Source organism: Callorhinchus milii, unplaced genomic scaffold, assembly GCF_018977255.1.
Source record: "Callorhinchus milii isolate IMCB2004 unplaced genomic scaffold, IMCB_Cmil_1.0 Scaffold1, whole genome shotgun sequence".
Lineage (NCBI taxonomy): Eukaryota > Metazoa > Chordata > Chondrichthyes > Chimaeriformes > Callorhinchidae > Callorhinchus > Callorhinchus milii.
In genome coordinates this window covers 78,055,869-78,076,743 of record NW_024704742.1, presented here as the reverse complement: position 1 = coordinate 78,076,743, position 20,875 = coordinate 78,055,869, and the positions used below count along the sequence as shown (strand labels likewise).

Below are 20,875 nucleotides of genomic sequence, written 5' to 3'. Positions count from 1 at the left end.
AATAATTAATATATTGAATCAGTTAAGAAATAGCAGAATCTTAGTCAACAATGATCTAGTTTTGTGTCCGAACACATTCCCCCACCCCACCAAACAAGCAGCAGAAAGTTTGCCAGACAGCAATTTCAATAGCAAGCAATGCAGTTTTAGCTGGTTAAATTCTAGCATACCCCAAAGTAGTCTCTGGGGTCCCGAAGCCTTGGCTCTTGCTAATCTGCACCTAATACTTTCCAGAATTAGGTAAGCAAGATGCTTCCCTCCAGGGAGAGTGTGCATTCCATTCCACCAATATATCTACAAGGTTTAGGAACTCCAGAATGTGAGTTGGGATTTAACCAGCTAAATACTCACTTGCCCAGTGAGGACTAATCTACCTATTAGGGCTTTGCTTTGTAGGGTTAACAGAGCTGAGTGGGAAGAATCCCTGCTTCTAGTGACCAGTCTGCCCTTCCAGCTCCTGCTGATGCGTTAAACTGCAGGTCTGTCATCAACAATGTCAATGCAGACCCACCTGGCTCAGGAACTGGACTTCCAAGAACATCATGAGGATTGAATTGATTCTGACATTCTGTTGCCAGTTCAACTCCAAGTAGACCCCCGGTTACCTCTCCCCCAATGGTCCCCATTTGGTCATTTAACATCCAACAAACACAGGTTTGAGCCCTCACTAACGAGTGATAGCAAGTTCCAGGAACTCCCTGCAACCTTCCTGACGGGCAGGAGGGGGTGAAATTGTGTGCCATATTTAACACATGACTGAATAGTGAAGCAGTTAATCCCTAAGTTCATTTTTCAAGTGGATTTTGCAAAAGGATGTGTAATCTTGGCTAAGTTACAATCTTTCAGAATTCAGCCTGAGAATATATCAATAAATCCCCTTTAAATTACAACTTGCCAACTCCAGCATAAACATGGGTTTGCATTATATTTGTGTCTGATGCATTGCATCTCAATTATTACAGCTAATTCAGGAACACTACATAAATGTATACTCACTGGGTTCAGTATAAAGAGATTTTCCTGCAGTGCTTTGCGACATAGATTAATCTTCATGGTAATCACATTCTTCCGCCAAACTGTAAAGGCCTTCCATTTGCGAAAACGTGAAAATACCGGAATAAGAGTAAGTTGCTTATGATACAGATATTCTTGTTCCCAGCGATCTAATTCTATGAACTCAATGTCTCCATCCCACATATGCATAACTCCATGATGGCTAATGGTATAGTAGTCATTCTTGTTGATGTCTTCATATGTTACAACACTGCAATATATACATAAAATATTAACAATTCAGTTTGGTGATCTTGGTCACTGATGATTTGAAAGATATGAATTATCTTCCTTATTATTATGTTTGAGACAAACGTTAGAGCATGTATTTACAAAATCAAACACTTTTAAAATGAAATACCACACCTCAAATTATAAGAATCAAAATTAATTGAAGCTTTGGGAGAGGTATAATTCATGTACAAAAATCCTAGGTGCTTGTTCTCCCGAATTATTGCAATAATTTTCAGAACATCTGTTATTTCCTCCCTGATAACAGCATCTGCTGAGCTGTATTCCAATTCTGCAGGCAAACTCATTCTCATGCAGGAACTTGTCCTACACAATTCAAGGGGATGTTGTTTTGGTGGAGATGGAGACGATATTCTTCTTGTGTCCAGCTCAATCTGTATAGAGTATTTTAACATTAAAAAGCGTTGATGAGTTTAACTGGAAACATCACATGCTTTCCCTCCCATCATATGTTACCGATTTGTAAACACATTACATTCCTTTAAACCGACCTAGGAGGTGCAATTTATTATTAACTTATAAATTCTAGGTTCAAACCACAATCTATTTTCTGATCTTGTCAGACATTTTAACCTTTATTTGGGGTCAGTGTTAATACATTTAACTCACTAAATGTATGTGGTTAGGTCACATGAAACCAACCACCTGCTCCCTTAACCCCATCCCTACCCCTCTCCTTACCTCCCAGCTCCACCTCCTTGCCCCTCTACTCACAGACATCATAAACCACTCCCTGTCCACTGGCACCTTTCCCACCCCTTTAAAAACAGCCGTCATCACTTCTATTCCTTAAAAAGCCCTCCTTGGACCTATCCCTGCTCTCAAACTACCACCCCATCTCCAACCTTTTCAAGGTCCTGGAATGAGTCATTCAAGCTTCGCTCCTTCCTCTCCCCCCACTCCCTTCACGAACTCCTCCAATCGTGTTTCTGTGTCGCCCACAGCACAGAAACAGTTTTGGTCAAAGTCACAAAGGACATTTTGTCTATCTGCGACCAGGGATCCCTCTGCCTCCTCATCCTCCTTGACCTCTCTGTTACGTTCAATCCCTTTGAACACTCAATCCTTCTCCATCGCCTCTTCTCTCACCTCAACCTTCATTGTGCTGTCCTTGAATGGTTCAGATCCTACCTCTCACACATTCTCCACTTCATTTCGACAAACGGTTTCTCCTCTAGCCCCCGCACCATCTTGTGCGGTGTTCCTCAGGGTTCTGTCCTTGATTCCCTCCTCTTCAACATCTATATGCTCCCTCTTAGTGACATCATCTATAGACATGGGGTCAACTTCCACATATATGCGGATGACACCCAACATCACCCGGCTCCGCCACTGTCTCACACTGCAGTCCGCCGAGACCCCTTATATACGCATTCATAACATTCGGCTTGACTATACAAACACATTGCTTGTTTCTCCCCAACTCCTCCCTCCATAGGCTGCAATCATCCAGAATTCTGCAGCTCGTGTCTTTTCCCATACAGGCTCCGTGATCCTATCACCCCCATCATCGCCTGACTCCATTAGCTTCCCATCACACAGAGGATACAGTTCAAGATCCTGGTCCTCACCTTCAAAGCTCTCCATGGCCTTCCTCCCCCCTACCTCTGTGACCTCCTAACCCCCTACCAACCTGCACACTCCCTCCGCTCAGCCCGCTCCGGCCTGCTTCACGTCCCCCATCTCGCCAGCCCCACCATTGGCGGGCGGGCCTTCAGCCACTCTGCCCCACCCTCTGGAACTCCATCCCACAGTCCCTACAGTTCACCTACAAATGCAGTCACTACACAATACAATACAAAACTACATTTGTATTACGCCTTTCAAGTTGGGAACGTCCCAAGGCGATGGACATAGAATTAGTAATAATTCTGTGAAGCGCTTTGAGATGTTTTGATGACCTGATAAGGCGCTATATCAAGGATTACTATTGTTTTATTATTGGTATCCGTGACATCTTTCTGTAGAGAAAGAAAAAGGAAATCAGAGTGCATATTTTTACCTGCGCAATCCTGCCAAACTAATACAGTTGGCAGGAGCAGAATAAGCCAACTAACTACCCTCGCAGTAGCAAAGCAGTGAGGACCAAACAAATCTAAGGCAAGAGGTTGAAAATATCTAATTAAATATATATAATCGTGGAGTTCTGTAGCTCAGTGGTTAGAGCACTCGCTTTGCAAGTAAGACACCTGGGTTCAATTCCAGACAGGGCGAAACCTTGGCCAAATTTCCTTACTCCACACGCCTAATAATAATCCCTCCAAAACAAAACAATAATAAATTGGTCATTTTCAATCCACGACTGTTTGTGGGACATTGCTGTGCGCAATTGGCTGCCGTGTTTCGCCCACAAATATACAGTCAATTCACTTTACAGTCTATTCTGTGAAGCGCTTTGAGACGTCGAGAAGACGTGAAAAGCGGTATATCAAATGCAAGTATTATTATTAATATTATAATATAGCTCTGTTCAAACCTGCTTCTTCTTTAAGTCAGCTGGGAGCTCTGGTAACCACTGATGTGTTGAGATGTCTTCTGCTGTAGAAGGCAGTGAGCATTTTGGTGGCGGACTAGGAATGCCCCATCCTGCTCTTATCAATTGATCTTTACTCTTTTCGTAGAGTTGTCCTGACTTACCGAGGTCTTGCTTTTTCTTCAGGACAGGCTGTAGTTACAGAGCAGTTAAGAGTGTTTTCTCTGATATGAAAATAGATGCACCAACACATCGTAATACAGAAACAGTGACTGTAGAACAATACACGATAAATAGATTGTGTTGTAATATTTACTCAAAATTTTGATTGTGAATCAAATCTACTGTCAAAGAAATCAACTAAAAACAGATATGAATAAATAATAATAAATAAGCCAGAATCCTGACAAATTTCCACTGTTGAACCCAGAGTTGCTCTGACTAAATATAAAATTCCTAATGTCATCCCATCTGCCTCACCCTGCACAGACTGTGGATCAAAGCAAGGAACTACCACTTTACATAACTGAACTATTCACTTGATGAACTTCCCAAGGCAAAAGATAAATAACTATAAACTAAACAGTGGATAAACTATCCAAACAAACTTCTGTTTTGTAACTTGCTGGCCATCTATGATTTTACATTACATACAATCACTTTTATTTTTCATTAGCCCATTTCCATATTTCTTCTATCTATAATGTAGCATTCATTGTGTTGTTATACAGACAATCACCTTGTTGAATGTGTGCAAAATCCTGATACAAACATATTCTACACAATAGACAAAGCGATGCAAGTCGTTACCCTGTTTTAATTGTGTTCCGAACACAGCGAGTTATATGCTGTTGTACTTGTGCTTTGTTGAGAACCATTATCGTCCATTGTGACCAACTGTATATAAAATATGTTGTCATCAGCCATGACATCTTATAAGTAGCTTCGCAAGTGTCACTGACCAGCTGTGAGAGAAATTATGTGTCACATGTGGAGAAATTTATGATAATAAGCCTTGGGTGACCAGGGCACAACTAATTTTAAATGAATAATTTTGTAATTATTGTACTTAGAATATCATAATTTGCTATGTGTTGCTATTTGTGCTGTCCTAGCTCTTGTATTTATTTGCCTAGAATTGTCATATGATATCTTTAAATACAATACAAAGCTGATGTTTGAAATGCATAAATGGCATAAGACAATATATTGTTACCTACCAAAGGTTCCAATTTTACAGCTTGCTCCCTTTTAATTCTTTTTTCTTGTGCTCTTGTGTGTTGTTTAAAGTGGAGGGTGTTAGGAGTTGGACTGATCTGATTTGGTGCTTTATTGATCAATCTATCTTTCAAGTCAGCAGGGTCAATGTCTGTATTTGGAATGGTAAACTGATCTCTACCCCAACTTCTTTTCCTACTAGGATGTTCAAAACAGGCAGAAGTCTTGCTGCTGGACATTTTGAACTGAAAAAGATGTTCAAATTAAAGAATAGTGTAAAACAGTAACTGCAAACAATAGCACAAAATGTGTTCACTTTATTGAACCATCATGGAATGCGACAACACAGAAAGAGATTAGCCCATCCAGTCTGCATTTGTTTTTCTCCATAATCCCCATAACCTTTTAATAAACCTCCCTTTCAAGCATCTTTCAAAAAAACTCAGTTTAAATTCATCTATTACCTTTAATTTACAAATTGAAATGTAATCAAATCTAACTCCTAATGATTTTGTTTTACAAAAACGAGAGTTTTTTTTACCATATTTAGGATAATCAAAATAATGTTCTAATCAGTTGTTTCAAACTCTTATTTACCATTTATAAAATCCAAAGAATTAAAAACTCTGCCACCTGTATCCTCATACATACTAAACTATATTATATAAATTATAAATTTATATATTATATGAATATAAGTTATACGTATATATATATATATATGTAAATATATATTTGCTGTATCTACCATCCTGTTCTCTCTATTTATTTGCCTACCATCCTGTTCGCTCCCCCGACTCAGCGGGCTCTGGCCTTGCTCGCCCCACTATTGTCGGGCGGGCCTTCCGCTACTCTGCACCCACCCTCTGGAACTCCATCCCACAGTCCCTCCATCTCGCCCCCTCCCTCACCACCTTCAAGACCCATCTCATCGATCGTGCTTTCAATCTCCCTGCTTCCCCCCCTGCCCTCCCCCACCACGATCCTCAGCTCGGGTCTGAAGCTCTGTCTGTCCAGCGCCTTGGGAACGTCCTCCCGACGTGAAAGGCACTATACAAATATAATTTTGTTGTTGTTGTATCAAATCAAAGATTATTATTATAAACTCCAGAACCCCAGCACCCCAATCCTTACCAGTTTCCACTTACCCCCCAAATGCAGAACAGATCGATTTCAAGATCCTCACTCTAATCTACAAATCACATCATGCCCTGGCACCCTTCGCTCAGCTGCCTCCACCTCCTGCAAGTCCCTCGTCCTCTCCATTCCATGATCAGCAGCCATGTTCTCAGCCAATACGTCCCATAGTCTGGAACTCTCTGCCTCAATCCCTCCTTCTTGCCCCTCACCCCACCCCAATGTCCAACTTTAGATGACACCTGAAGAGCTTCCTCTTCAACCATGCTTCTTGTCCCCCCTTTCTCCCTGGCTCGGCATTAAGCTCCACGATTTTAAGACCTCCAAGACCCCACCATATGAAAGGTGCTATGTAAATGCAAGTTGTTGTAGTTGTTTAAAACAACGGCCAGCACACTTAGCTTGCACAATCTACCACCAGCGATGATTTATATATCACCTTTGTTGATTTTGATGACATAGCTTACAGAAATATTTCTGAAGGGCTTGGTCGTATCCACACAAAAAAATCTATGAAAACTATTTTCATTAAACATGATTAAAACAGTTTTTAAGTAGATGTGTTACAATACAAGTTGTTCAAAAATAGTTATCCAAACTCGTGTTCCTTATTCCTGAATGCTCTCTGTGAAGCACTCTGTTTACAATTATACAATTATACAAGTCAGCAAAAGCACAGCCATGGATACAGGGGAGCTTTCAATTAGCGCTCTCCATCTGAACCACACCAAGTTGTGTCTCAGCACCCAAAACTCTGCAGATAGATGTTCACCAAGAATTCAACAAAAAAATAATATGCAAATATCCAGGGAATTGGCTGTCAGCTAGGAGCTGTCAGTCACACAGAGAGTGGGTGGGACAAGCTCCCAGATAAGCTGACAGAACATAGGGGGTCCTGGAGTCTCAGCTGGAGGTGAAATAGATTTGTGTGTCATCCACATACATGTGGAAGTTGATCCCGTGTCTGCTGATGACATCATCAAGAGGAAGCATATAGATGAGGAAGAGGTGGGGGCCAAGGATGGAGCCCTGGGGTACTCCGCAGCTGACTGGATGAGGACGGGATGAGAAACTGTTTCAGGAGACAGAGTGAAAGTCAGATTGTTACTCTCCTCTCCCCACCTGCCCGCTCTCCTCTCCTTTGCCACCTGCCCGCTCTCCTCTCCCCACCTGCCCGCTCTCCTCTCCTCTCCCCACCTGCCCGCTCTCCTCTCCTCTGCCATCTGACCGCTCTCCTCTCCTCTGCCACCTGCCCGCTCTCTCCTCTGCCACCTGCCCGCTCTCCTCTCCTCTGCCACCTGCCCGCTCTCCTCTCCCCACCTGCCCGCTCTCCTCTCCTCTCCCCACCTGCCCGCTCTCCTCTCCTCTGCCACCTGCCCGCTCTCCTCTCCTCTGCCATCTGCCCGCTCTCCTCTCCCCACCTGCCCGCTCTCCTCTCCTCTCCCCACCTGCCCGCTCTCCTCTCCTCTGCCATCTGACCGCTCTCCTCTCCTCTCCCCACCTGCCCGCTCTCCTCTCCTTTGCCATCTGCCCGCTCTCCTCTCCTCTGCCACCTGCCCACTCTCCTCTCCCCACCTGCCCGTTCTCCTCTCCTCTGCCATCTGCCCGCTCTCCTCTCCCCACCTGCCCGCTCTCCTTTCCCCACCTGCCCGCTCTCCTCTCCTCTGCCACCTGCCCGCTCTCCTCTCCTCTGCCACCTGCCCGCTCTCCTCTCCTCTGCCATCTGCCCGCTCTCCTCTCCTCTGCCACCTGCCCACTCTCCTCTCCCCACCTGCCCGCTCTCCTCTCCTCCCACCTGCCCACTCTCCTCTCCCCACCTGCCCGCTCTCCTCTCCTCTGCCACCTGCCCACTCTCCTCTCCCCACCTGCCCGCTCTCCTCTCCCCACCTGCCCGCTCTCCTCTCCTCTGCCATCTGCCCACTCTCCTCTCCTCTGCCATCTGCCCGCTCTCCTCTCCTCTGCCCACCTGCCCGCTCTCCTCTCCCCACCTGCCCACTGTCCTCTCCTCTGCCACCTGCCCACTCTCCTCTCCTCTGCCATCTGCCCGCTCTCCTTTCCTCTGCCACCTGCCCACTCTCCTCTCCCCACCTGCCCGTTCTCCTCTCCCCACCTGCCCACTCTCCTCTCCCCACCTGCCCGCTCTCCTCTCCTCTGCCACCTGCCCACTCTCCTCTCCCCACCTGCCCGCTCTCCTCTCCTCTGCCACCTGCCCGCTCTCCTCTCCCCACCTGCCCGCTGTCCTCTCCTCTGCCACCTCCCCGCTCTCCTCTCCCCACCTGCCCGCTGTCCTCTCCTCTGCCACCTGCCCGCTCTCCTCTCCTGTCATCTGCCCGGTCTCCTCTCCTGTCACCTGCCCGCTCTCCTCTCCTCTGCCACCTCCCCGCTCTCCTCTCCCCACCTGCCCACTCTCCTCTCCTCTGCCATCTGCCCGCTCTCCTCTCCTCTGCCATCTGCCCGCTCTCCTCTCCTCTGCCATCTGCCCGCTCTCCTCTCCTCTGCCACCTGCCCACTCTCCTCTCCCCACCTGCCCGCTCTCCTCTCCTCTGCCACCTGCCCACTCTCCTCTCCCCATCTGCCCGCTCTCCTCTCCTCTGCCACCTGCCCACTCTCCTCTCCCCACCTGCCCGCTCTCCTCTCCTCTGCCATCTGCCCGCTCTCCTCTCCTCTGCCACCTGCCCGCTCTCCTCTCCTCTACCCACCTGCCCGTTCTCCTCTCCCCACCTGCCCACTCTCCTCTCCCCACCTGCCCGCTCTCCTCTCCTCTGCCATCTGCCCGCTCTCCTCTCCTCTGCCATCTGCCCGCTCTCCTCTCCTCTCCCCACCTGCCCGCTCTCCTCTCCTCTCCCCACCTGCCCACTCTCCTCTCCTCTCCCCACCTGCCCACTCTCCTCTCCTCTCCCCATCTGCCCGCTCTCCTCTCCCCATCTGCCCGCTCTCCTCTCCTCTCCCCACCTGCCCACTCTCCTCTCCTCTCCCCACCTGCCCGCTCTCCTCTCCCCACCTGCCCGCTCTCCTCTCCTCTCCCCACCTGCCCGCTCTCCTCTCCTCTCCTCCAAGAATTCAACCCAAAAATATTAATATATGTAAATATGGTGAATCTGGGAGCCAGCGGTCAGGCCCAGGGGCTGTGGGTCTCACCCAGAGAGAGAGGGTGAGGGGCCGGGATCAGGGGCTGGGATCAAGCCTCTCCTACCTGCCTGCTCGCCTTTGCTCAAATTAGCATAATTTCACAACTATTATCACAAATGAATGTACCTGCTCGGCTCTGCTCGGCTCTGCTCAGCCCCCCTGCTCGGCTCTGCTCGGCTCTGCTCAGCCCCCCTGCTCGGCTCTGCTCGGCTCTGCTCAGCCCCCCTGCTCGGCTCTGCTCGGCTCTGCTCAGCCCCCTGCTCGGCTCTGCTCGGCTCTGCTCAGCCCCCTGCTCGGCTCTGCTCGGCTCTGCTCAGCCCCCCTGCTCGGCTCTGCTCGGCTCTGCTCAGCCCCCCTGCTCGGCTCTGCTCGGCTCTGCTCAGCCCCCCTGCTCGGCTCTGCTCGGCTCTGCTCAGCCCCCCTGCTCGGCTCTGCTCGGCTCTGCTCAGCCCCCCTGCTCGGCTCTGCTCGGCTCTGCTCAGCCCCCTGCTCGGCTCTGCTCGGCTCTGCTCAGCCCCCTGCTCGGCTCTGCTCGGCTCTGCTCAGCCCCCCTGCTCAGCTCTGCTCGGCTCTGCTCAGCCCCCCTGCCCGGCTCTGCTCGGCTCTGCTCAGCCCCCCTGCTCGGCTCTGCTCGGCTCTGCTCAGCCCCCCTGCTCGGCCCCCCTGCCCTGCTCCCCTGCTCGGCCCCCTGCTCGGCTCTGCTCAGCCCCCCTGCTCGGCCCCCCTGCCCTGCTCCCCTGCTCGGCCCCCCTGCTCGGCCCCCCTACTCAGCTCTGCTCGGCCCCCCTGCCGGCTCTGCCCGGCTCTGATCGCCCCCCCTGCCGGCCCCCTGCCCAGCCTGCCCGGCCCCCCTGCCCAGCCCTGCCCGGCCCTGCTCTGCCCCCCTGCCCGGCCCCCTGCCCGGCCCTGCCCGGCCCCCCTGCCCGGCCCTGCCCGGCCCCCCTGCCCAGCCCTGCCCGGCCCCCTGCCCAGCCCTGCCCGGCCCTGCTCTGCCCCCCTGCCCGGCCCCCCTGCCCGGCCCTGCCCGGCCCCCCTGCCCGGCCCTGCTCGGCCCCTCTGCTCGGCTCGGCTCGGCTCTGCGCGGCTGTCGCAGTTCACCGTCTCTGTGTTGCTGTCTCCATGACAACGGACGCGCGGCGTCACCCCGGCCCAGACCCCACGTGACTTCCCGCCCTCCCGCCCCTCCCACACCACGTGACATTCCCGTTTATTTCAGGGCCGCGGAGCTGAGCCCAGAGTCAGGGTCTGGAGAGCAGAGGGAGGGATTTTGTGCAACCAATCCCACTCCCAATCCCACTCCCACTCCCCATCCCAATCCCACTCCCAATCCCACTCCCCATCCCAATCCCACTCCCACTCCCAATCCCACTCACCATCCCACTCCCCATCCCAATCCCTATCCCAATCCCACTCCCCCTCCCACTCCCACTCCCCATCCCAATCCCACTCCCCCTCCCAATCCCACTCCCCCTCCCAATCCCACTCCCTATCCCAATCCCCATCCCAATCCCACTCCCCATCCCAATCCCACTCCCCTCCAATCCCACTCCCCCTCCCAATCCCACTCCCCCTCCCAATCCCACTCCCCCTCCCAATCCCACTCCCTATCCCAATCCCACTCCCTATCCCACTCCCAATCCCACTCCCCATCCCAATCCCACTCCCCCTCCCAATCCCACTCCCTATCCCAATCCCACTCCCCATCCCAATCCCACTCCCCATCCCACTCCCCTTCCCAATCCCACTCCCCCTCCCAATCCCACTCCCTATCCCAATCCCACTCCCCATCCCAATCCCACTCCCCATCCCAATCCCTATCCCAATCCCACTCCCCATCCCAATCCCACTCCCTATCCCACTCCCAATCCCACTCCCCATCCCAATCCCTCTCCCACTCCCCATCCCAATCCCACTCCTCATCCCAATCCCTCTCCCAATCCCCATCCCAATCCCTCTCCCAATCCCACTCCCCATCCCAATCCCACTCCCCACTCCCCATCCCAATCCCACTCCCCATCCCAATCCCACTCCCACTCCCAATCCCACTCCCCATCCCAATCCCACTCCCCATCCCAATCCCACTCCCTATCCCAATCCCCATCCCACTCCCTATCCCAATCCCACTCCCAATCCCACTCCCACTCCCCATCCCACTCCCAATCCCACTCCCCATCCCACTCCCAATCCCACTCCCCATCCCACTCCCCATCCCAATCCCACTCCCTATCCCACTCCCAATCCCACTCCCCCTCCCAATCCCACTCCCCATCCCAATCCCACTCCCCATCCCAATCCCACTCCCCATCCCACTCCCAATCCCACTCCCCCTCCCAATCCCACTCCCTATCCCAATCCCACTCCCCATCCCACTCCCAATCCCACTCCCCCTCCCAATCCCACTCCCTATCCCAATCCCCATCCCAATCCCACTCCCCATCCCAATCCCACTCCCCCTCCCAATCCCACTCCCCATCCCAATCCCACTCCCCCTCCCAATCCCACTCCCCCTCCCAATCCCACTCCCTATCCCAATCCCACTCCCTATTCCAATCCCACTCCCCATCCCAATCCCACTCCCTATCCCAATCCCACTCCCCATCCCAATCCCACTCCCCATCCCAATCCCACTCCCTATCCCAATCCCACTCCCTATCCCAATCCCACTCCCCATCCCAATCCCACTCCCTATCCCACTCCCAATCCCACTCCCCATCCCAATCCCTCTCCCACTCCCCATCCCAATCCCACTCCCCATCCCAATCCCTCTCCCAATCCCCATCCCAATCCCTCTCCCAATCCCACTCCCCATCCCAATCCCTCTCCCAATCCCACTCCCAATCCCACTCCCCATCCCAATCCCACTCCCCATCCCAATCCCACGCCCCATCCAAAACCCACTCCCAATCCCAAACCCCATCCCAATCCCACTCCCCATCCCACTCCCAATTCCCATCCAACTCCCAAACCCCATCCCATTCCCAATTCCCATCCCACTCCCAATTCCCATCCACTCCCAATTCCCACCTCACTTCCAATTCCCACTCCCAAACCCCATCCCACACCCAATTCCCATCCCACTCCCAAACCCCATCCCACTCCCAAACCCACTCCCCATCTCACTCTCAATCCCAATCTCCATCGAATATCCATCGATATTCGCAGGATTACAATTCCCCATTTATGGGAATGCGCACACTCCCTCCCTCCGACCAGTTTGGCTTATCCTTCCTGAGTATTACTATTTGCCAAGGCTTGGGGATCCTAACGTGTGGGTTAGGGTACTGAGAGAACCGGCTAAACAACAACAACAAAATTACATTTATAAAGCGCCTTTCACGTTGGGAGGACGTCCCAAAGCGCTGAACAGTCGGGTCAGGACCCGAGCATAGGGGAGGGGTGGGGAGGGCTGAGGGAGGGGTGAGGGAAGGCAGAGAGGTGGGAGGGCGACCAAAGGCACAATTGAAGAGAAGGGTCTTGAGTCCGGCCTTGAAGGAGGCAAGGGAGGAAGCGAGGCGAAGGGACTGGGATGGAGTTCCAGAGTGTGGGAGCAGAGAGGCTGAAAGCCCGGCCACCGATGGTAGGGCGGGTCGGGTAGGAGACATGGAGCAGACCAGAGCCCGTTGGAACGGAGGAAACGGGCAGGTTGGTAGGGGCTCAGCAGGTTAGAGAGGTAGGAGGGGGCAAGTGAGGACGAGGGTCTTGAATTCGATCCTCTGGGGGATGGGGAACGAGTGGAGTCGGGTGAGGGTGGGAGTGATGGGGTCACTGAGCCTGGTGCGCGAAGGTGCAGGAGCTGCAGAGTTTTGGATGATTGGGATGAATAACAACAACCACAAAATTACATTTGTAAAGCGCCTTTCACGTCAGGAGGAGGATGTCCTGAATCGTCTCAGAATCTCCCACAACTTGAACCAGAGTCTCCCAAAATGTCCCCTGGAGTCTCACATACGGTGACCCGGAGATATCCAGTATGTAGCCTGGAAATGGAAATCAACAAAAAAACCTATACGTTGAAAAATCATTACATGTAATAATATCTGAACATGATCTAATAACACACAACAAGGTAATCCTATGTCATGGTTCCCTGGATGGGAAGTGTTTTCAGAAAACTGAACCATTTGCTTGTTTTCTTGTTGTCTGTTACTGCTTTACTGGTTGATGTTTGTGGCACTCGGATGAAATTTGACATATCAATGTCTCACTGATAAGCACTGTTTTGTCCAGTTGACAGCAGCGCAATCCTGTTTTAGAAGGTAGTGGTTTTGAGTCCTGTGCCAGGATTTGAGATGAAATTTCGATTAAATTAGATGAATGAGTAGCAGTCATATAAAGTGAATGTCACATTCTGTTGTTTGTTCAAATGTTTTGCACACCAAGATAATATTCCTCCCACATTTAAATCCACTAAAACATTATTTCCAAATACACACTGATAATTGTGGGGCATTTTGATGTGATAATACGATCTTTATATTATGTAAAACATAATGGAAAGATCAATTGCATGTTCTGTTAATTAGAACATACAAGAATAAAAGTAAACAAATTATTGAAATTTGATTTGATTTCATAAATATTTGATTTATCACCAAAGAGCATCTAAATGTGCTCTCTTCATAATAACCAATCACACATGAATCTTCAGGTCTTAATATACGTAATATACAATATAAATTTAAATTTATGTAACGCTTTTCACATCAGGAGGATGTCACAAAGCGCTTAGGAGAACTGCCTGGGCTGCTTAGCTGGGGATGGGAGTTGTGGGAAGGGGAAAATGTGACCGAAAGCTTGAATGGGGTGAGGGAATGAGTCAGCAGAATGGATCATATATTATCTGTCATTTTATGAGTCATATGTTGCATCCATCAAGCTAAGATGGTGTCACGTATATGTTACAGTGGAGTTGCACCTCTTGATTTATGAAGAACTTCAAATGGTTTTGCAATTCACCACAAAATTACTCAAACAGTTCGTGAACATAATTTCATCCCAACCTGTATCACTGCCCAGACAGGTTCTGAGGTACGTTATAACAACAACACAATTACATTTGTATAACGCCTTTCATGTCGGGAGGACGTCCCAAGGCGCTGGACTGACAGAGTTACGGACCCGAGCTGAGGGTCGGTGTGGGGGAAGGGGAGGTTGGGGGGGAAGCACGGTTGAAGTGGAGGGTTTTGAGGTGGGTCTTGGAGGTGGCGAGTGAGGGGGCGAAACGGAGGGACTGCGGGATGGAGTTCCAGAGGGTGGGTGCAAAGTGGCAGAAGGCCCACCCGCCAATAGTGGGGCAAGCAAGGCGGGGTACGTGAAGCAGGCCGGAGCCCGCTGAGCGGAGGGAGCGAACAGGGTGTTAGGGGGTTAGGAGGTCGCAGAGGTAGGGGGGAGCAAGACCGCGGAGGGCTTTGAAGGTGACGACCAGGATCTTGAACTGTATCCTCTGTGTGATGGGAAGCCAGTGGAGTCGGGCGAGGATGCGGTTGGTAGGGTTGTGGAGCCTGGTGCAGGAGAGGACACGGGCTGCAGAGTTCTGGATGATCTGCAGCCTATGGAGGGAGGAGTTGGGGAGGCCGACAAGCAGTGTGTTTGCATAGTCGAGCCTCGATGTAATGGAAGCGTGTATGAGGGTTTCGGCAGTCTGTGATGTGAGACAGTGTAGGAGCCGGGCGACGTTGCGGAGGTGGGGAAGGCAGAGCGGGTCATGGCACCGATGGGGGGTAGAAAGGATAGTTGAGGGTCAAACAAGACCTCAAGGTTCCGGACTGGCTTAGCAAGTTGGGGTGGACAACCATGGATGGTGATGCTGTCAGCACCTGCAACTGATGTCGTTTTCTTTTAGGAAATAACATTATGGGACCCCGAGCTGAGGGTCGGGTTGGGGGAGGGCAAGGGGGGAAGCAGGGAGATCGAATGCAGTAGTTTGGGACATATGTGGATGCGACCGCCACGAAGGTGGAAGGCGAACGAGATGGACTTAAGGAATAGTGTTTATTTGGATCAGTTAGTAACATTTTGTTTCTGAATCGGCAGGTAATGAGTCCAACCCCACATGTCGGGACTTGAACTCAGTCTAAGCTGGTATTCTACTGATGTGCTGGGGAGATGTTAATGCCAAAGTCCTGTCTGCCTGTTCAAGTGGATATTAAAGATCCCATGGTTATATTCAAAAAGAGAGGGGAGAAGGGGAGATCCCTCCCCCCGCCCCATCTCCCGTGCCCTGGCCAACAATCCCTCAGATAAAATTGTTTTTTCCATTGTATTTCTCCTTTAATATTGAGCATAATTGGGTGCCTGGTTCACCAACAAAATTCTACATGTTACAGTGTATGCCTATGCTCACCTCCCTCTCCCATTCTCCCTTGACCGTACAGCCATCTGAGATGTTTTCCTGAGGGCTGGCTACTAGATAAATGCAAGTTGTTGTGTTGAATTTCTTTCCTCCCCACTTTGTCTCCCCCCTCCCCTCTGTCTGTTTTTTCCTCTATCCATCTTCCTATCCAAAAAAAATCTTCCCTGCCAGAAGACTGGCTGCTGGATTTGTTACACTTTATAGAAACTTTGTGAAGTGCTTTCAGACCTTTGACAATATAGATACTATACCAAACTGCAAGGATTACTGTTATTACCATAACAATTTCAGAGCGTAAAAGATGGCCATTCGGCCTCTCATGTCTGTGCTTAAGTTTTGATAAGAAAAAATAACGAAATTTTCCTTCAAAGATGAATTGCATACGCTGTTAATTAGAACATATATACATAAAGCTGAACAAATAGTTTGGGATACGATATGTCAAGCGACTGCTAGGATGGTGGAAGGCGAACTCGACCTTGGTCTTCTTCAACCTAGCAAATTCTTATGTTGTTATGCTTGCTCATTTAAAGAGCAATCTCATTATAGCCTTGTAGTTTATTTGTTTTTGAGATATTTAGTTCTCTTTTGAAAGCTTATATGGATTCTGCATCAACCACCACTCCTAGTGTATTCCATATCCTAATAATAAAAAATCTCCTAATCTCCCCACTTGTTCATTTGCTCCCAATCTTAAATTGTTGTTCTCTAGAAATCAACTCCATAACCATATTAGATACAAATTCCACTTAGTGTTGCTCTTGTGAATTTGTCTGACATCAATGGACACAAACTTCCAGAATCAAATAACAGAAAAGGAAATCTGATTTGAGCAGCTCTGATATTGGCATTTCATTTGCTGCATGATATGGTAACATCTTGGATTTGTTTTACAAACAACCCAAAACTACGAAAAAAAATACATTTAATAACAAAAATAAACGAGAGCCAAAGAGTATGGCTTCCATCTTGTCAACGTTCAGCTGAAGGAAATTTGCGCTCATCCAGCTCCTGAGGTCTGACAGGCAGACTGACAGAACATCAGGGGACTGGGGGTCGCAAAGAGAGGTGGAAAAATAGAGTTGGGTGTCGTCTGCATACATGGGGAAGTGTACCCCATGTCTGCGGATGACATTCCCAAGAGAAAAATCAAAGTTAGTCTTGGTAATGCAGTGGAAACAACTGAAAGCCAAAGGGATATTTCATGCATAATCTCTGAATAAATCACCCACTAGAGCAAGGAACACTGAGTGTGGATGTAAAATATTTAACAGGAATAGAACCCAAAGTCCTGCAGTACACAGTAGAAGCTAAGAAGTTATTTAAAGAGTTATTTGGATTCCTGAATATATGAAAGCTATGAGGATATGGGGAAAATATGGTATTTGGCCTTGACTCTTCTGATTAGACATTGACTGGCCACAGTGCAAGCTTGATGTACAAATGAAAACAAAATTGAGTCTTGTTTTCTTGCGCTTTGATTCTTAACTCATTTTCTCTCTCTTTCTCCTACTTTTTTTTATTGTTATCAGATGTAAAGCTGTTATAATTCTAAAGCAATTTGCCTGCTGGAAACTGAAGATGTTACTGTGTAAACAAAGCAATGTATGTTTATCTCACTTAAGCCTTGCTCGCTGTGTGCATAGTAGACCCTCCTGAAGTGGACCTCATTACTGTATGTCCTTCGTCAAGTTAGAGAGTTATTTAGAGCAGGGTGGGCCAATCTTTTGGGGGCTAAGGGCTAGATACCACATTTGAAAAAAGTCCACAGGCTGCATAGACTATAGTTTTTTGTTTCCCTTCCAGAAACATAATAAAGAAGAATCATAGAGAAATCCTATGGTTTAAATTGCGTAACTGTAGATAAGCACAGTAAGAATTCACACAAATTTTAAAACAATGATAAACTTTTATCAATATAGTACATATATGCAAGAATAATCATTACATCCAGAGTGACATACACAATGAAAGTGAAAGAAATAATTAAGTGAATTAAAATACAATTAAAATGTAAATTAAAATACAACAAGATTACATTTGTATAGCACCTTTCACGTCGGGAGGACGTCCCAAGGCACTGGACAGTGTACAGTATTTCAGGTCCGGGGTGGGGTTGGGTTCAGGAAGGGAGGGGAGGGGAAGGGGGTGGCCGATGGCATGGTCGAAGAGGGGGTCTTGAGGCGGGACTTGAAGGAAGCTAAGGAGGGGGCAAGGCGGAGTGACTGGGGGATGGAATTCCAGAAGTTGGGGCAGAGTGGCTGAAGGCTCTCCCGCCAATGATGGGGCGGGTGGGTCGGGGGACATGGAGCAGACCACAGCCGGCTGAGCGGAAGGGAACGGGCGGGTTGGTAGGGGGGTAGGAGGTCGTAGAGGTAGGGTAGTGCGAGGCCATGGAGGGATTTGTATGTGAGAACCAGGATCTGGAACTGGATCCTCTGAAGGATAGGGAGCCAATGAAGTCGGGCGAGAATGGGGGAGATGTGGAGGGAGGAGTTGGGAAGGCTGACAAGCAGAGCGTTTGCAGAGTCGAGCCTGGAGGCAATGAAGGTATGAACAAGAGTTTCAGTGGCCTGAGGGGTGAGGTAGTGGCGGAGTCGGGCGCTGTTACGGAGGTGAGGGAAGGCAGAGCGGGTCATGGCTTGGATGTGGGGAAGACAGTTGAGGGTCGAACAAGACCCCTAGGTTCCTGACTGTCTTGGTGAGTTGCAGTGTGCAACCATGGAGGTTGATGTTGCCAGAGCCTGAGGTGCTGAGGCGCTGGTGTGAGCCAATCAGGAGGGCCTCAGTCTTGTTCACATTCAAACGTAGGAAATTTGCCCTCATCCAGGACTTGATGTCCGACAGACAGTCTGTCAGGACAGCAGTGGTCCTGGAGTTGAGGGTGGAGGCAGAAAGATAGAGTTGGGTGTCATCTGCATACATGTGGAAGTTGACCCCATGTCTGCGGATGATGTCACCAAGGGGGAGCATATAGATATTAAAGAGGAGAGGGCCAAGGACAGAGCCCTGGGGGACGCCAGACGTGACAGTGCGGGGGCTGGAGGAGAAACCGTTAGAGGCAACAAAGTGGAGACGGTGAGAGAGATAGGAATCGAACCAGGCAAGGGCAGGTCCGCGAAGATTGAGTAAAGCGGAGAGGCGGTGTATGAGGATGGAGTGGTCGACAGTGTCGAAGGCGGCAGAGAGGTCGAGGAGGACAAGGAGGCAGAGGGAGCCCTGATCACAGATGTTCAGAATGTGATTAGTGATTTTGACCAGGGATGTTTCCGTGCTGTGGGCAGCACAGAAGCCGGATTGGAGCGGTTCAAAGAGGGAATGGCGAGTAAGAAAGGAGTGGAACTGGGACGCGACGACTCGTTCCAGGGCCTTGGAGAGGAATGGGAGGTTAGAGATGGGGTGGTAGCTGGAGAAGGGATGGATCCAGGGAAGGTTTTTTCAGGATGGGGGTGATGACAGCTGTTTTTAGGGGGATGGGAACTGAACCGGTGGATAGGGAGAGATTGATGACATCGGACAGGAGAGGGGCCAGAAGGTGGAGCTGGAGACAATAATAATAATAATAATAATCCTTGCATTTAATATAGCGCTTTCACGTCGGGAGGATGTCCCAAAGCGCTTCACAGAACACACTGTAAAGTGAATTGACTGTATATTTGTGGGCAAGTGCGGCAGCCAATTGCGCACAGCAATGTCCCACAAACAGTCATAGATTGAATATGACCAATTTATTATTGTTTTGGGTTTTTGGAGGGATTATTATTAGGCGTGTGGAGTAAGGAAACTTGCCCAAGGAGAGAGATGGGGATGGGATCGAGGGAGCAGATGGTGGGTTTGAGTTTGCGGTCACTCGCAGTGAGGGAGGAGGGAGAGATAAGGTCGAAGGAGTATAGGGGTGGGATAGCTGGGGGGTGGGTCATGAGGGAGAGGTGATGTGAGGGTGGCTGTGGATGGGGCTGAGGTGGCTGAATGTATCCCCTCGGTTTTAGATTCGAGGAAGTCCAAATAGTTCTGTAGTTTCAAAATTGCAAAATATGCAACAATACCTTTTTAAAATACTCCCGCTCTGCCTCTCTTCCCATCACTCACCACTGTTTTTCACCAGGTTTTACGAGGCACGAGGCAGCACAAAGAGTGGCAAGATGAGGGGCAGAGTGAGAGGTACAAGTCAAACTTCCCGCTCCATCCCTCTTCTCATCATTTCCCTCACGGAGACTGACTGGAAGAGAGGCGCAGCTGGAAGGTAAATCAATAAACTCAGAAATAGTTCGAAGGCTGGATTAAATCATCCCCCAGGCCTGATGCAGCCTGTGGGCCATCAGTAGGACCACTCTGACCTTGAGTGCTACAGCATAGAAACATGCCATTCAGCCTGTGCCAGTGTTTATCACTGCGCAAACCCCCATCCTTCCTATTCTTCTCACTTATATGAGATGTCTCAGAGATGTCTTGGAGACAGCATCACCATCCATGGTTGCACACTGCAACTCACTGATCCAGTCCGGAACCTTGGCATCTTGTTTGACCCTCAACTATCCTTCATCCCCCACATCCGTGCCATGACCCGCTCTGCCTTCCCCCACCTCCGCAACATCACCCGGCTGCCACCCAACACCCATGCTTTCATAACATCCAGGCTCGACTATGCAAACTCACTGCTTGTCGCCCTCTCCAACTCCTCCCTCCACAGGGTGCAGATCATCCAGAACTCTGCAGCCCTTGTCCTCTCCCGCACTAGGCTCCATGACACTATTGCCTCCATCCTCGCCCGACTCCAATGGCTTCCCATCACACAGAGGATACAGTTCAAGATCCTGGTCCTCACCTGTAAAGCCCTTCATGGCCTTCCTCCCCACTGCTTCTGTGACCGCCTAACCCCCTACCATCCTGCTCGCTCCCTCCGCTCAGTGGGCTCCAGCCTGCTTCACCTCCCCCGCCTCGACCGCCCCACCATTGGTGGGCGGACCTTCAACCTCTCTGCCTCCACTCTCTGGAACTCCTTCGCACATTCCCTTCGCCTCACCTCCTCCCTTGCCTCCTTCAAAATCTGTCTCAAGACCCTCCTCTTCGACCGTGCGTTCGATCACCCATCTTCCCCCCCTGCCCTCAACCCTTACCGATCCGGATCCCAGCTCAAGTCCGAAACACAAAGTCTGACTGTCCAGCGCCTTGGGACATCCTCCCGACGTGAAAGGCACTATATAAATGGAATTTGTTTTGTTGTGGTTGAATATCAAATCCAAATATCATTAATGTCTAGA

At 49.9% G+C, this 20,875-nt stretch overlaps 1 protein-coding gene across 1 annotated transcript in view; it reads right to left on the bottom strand.

The window, feature by feature from the left end:
* Positions 1–9,435, bottom strand: part of LOC103177705 (dynein, axonemal, heavy chain 6) — a 173,816-nt gene extending 164,381 nt beyond the window's left edge. The window contains 5 exon segments of the mRNA XM_042332425.1: positions 997–1,264; positions 1,420–1,679; positions 3,782–3,970; positions 4,999–5,241; positions 9,389–9,435. Coding sequence (XP_042188359.1) covers positions 997–1,264; positions 1,420–1,679; positions 3,782–3,970; positions 4,999–5,235 — 954 coding nt within the window. The 5' untranslated portion in view covers positions 5,236–5,241; positions 9,389–9,435.
* Positions 9,436–20,875: the final 11,440 nt, after the last annotated feature.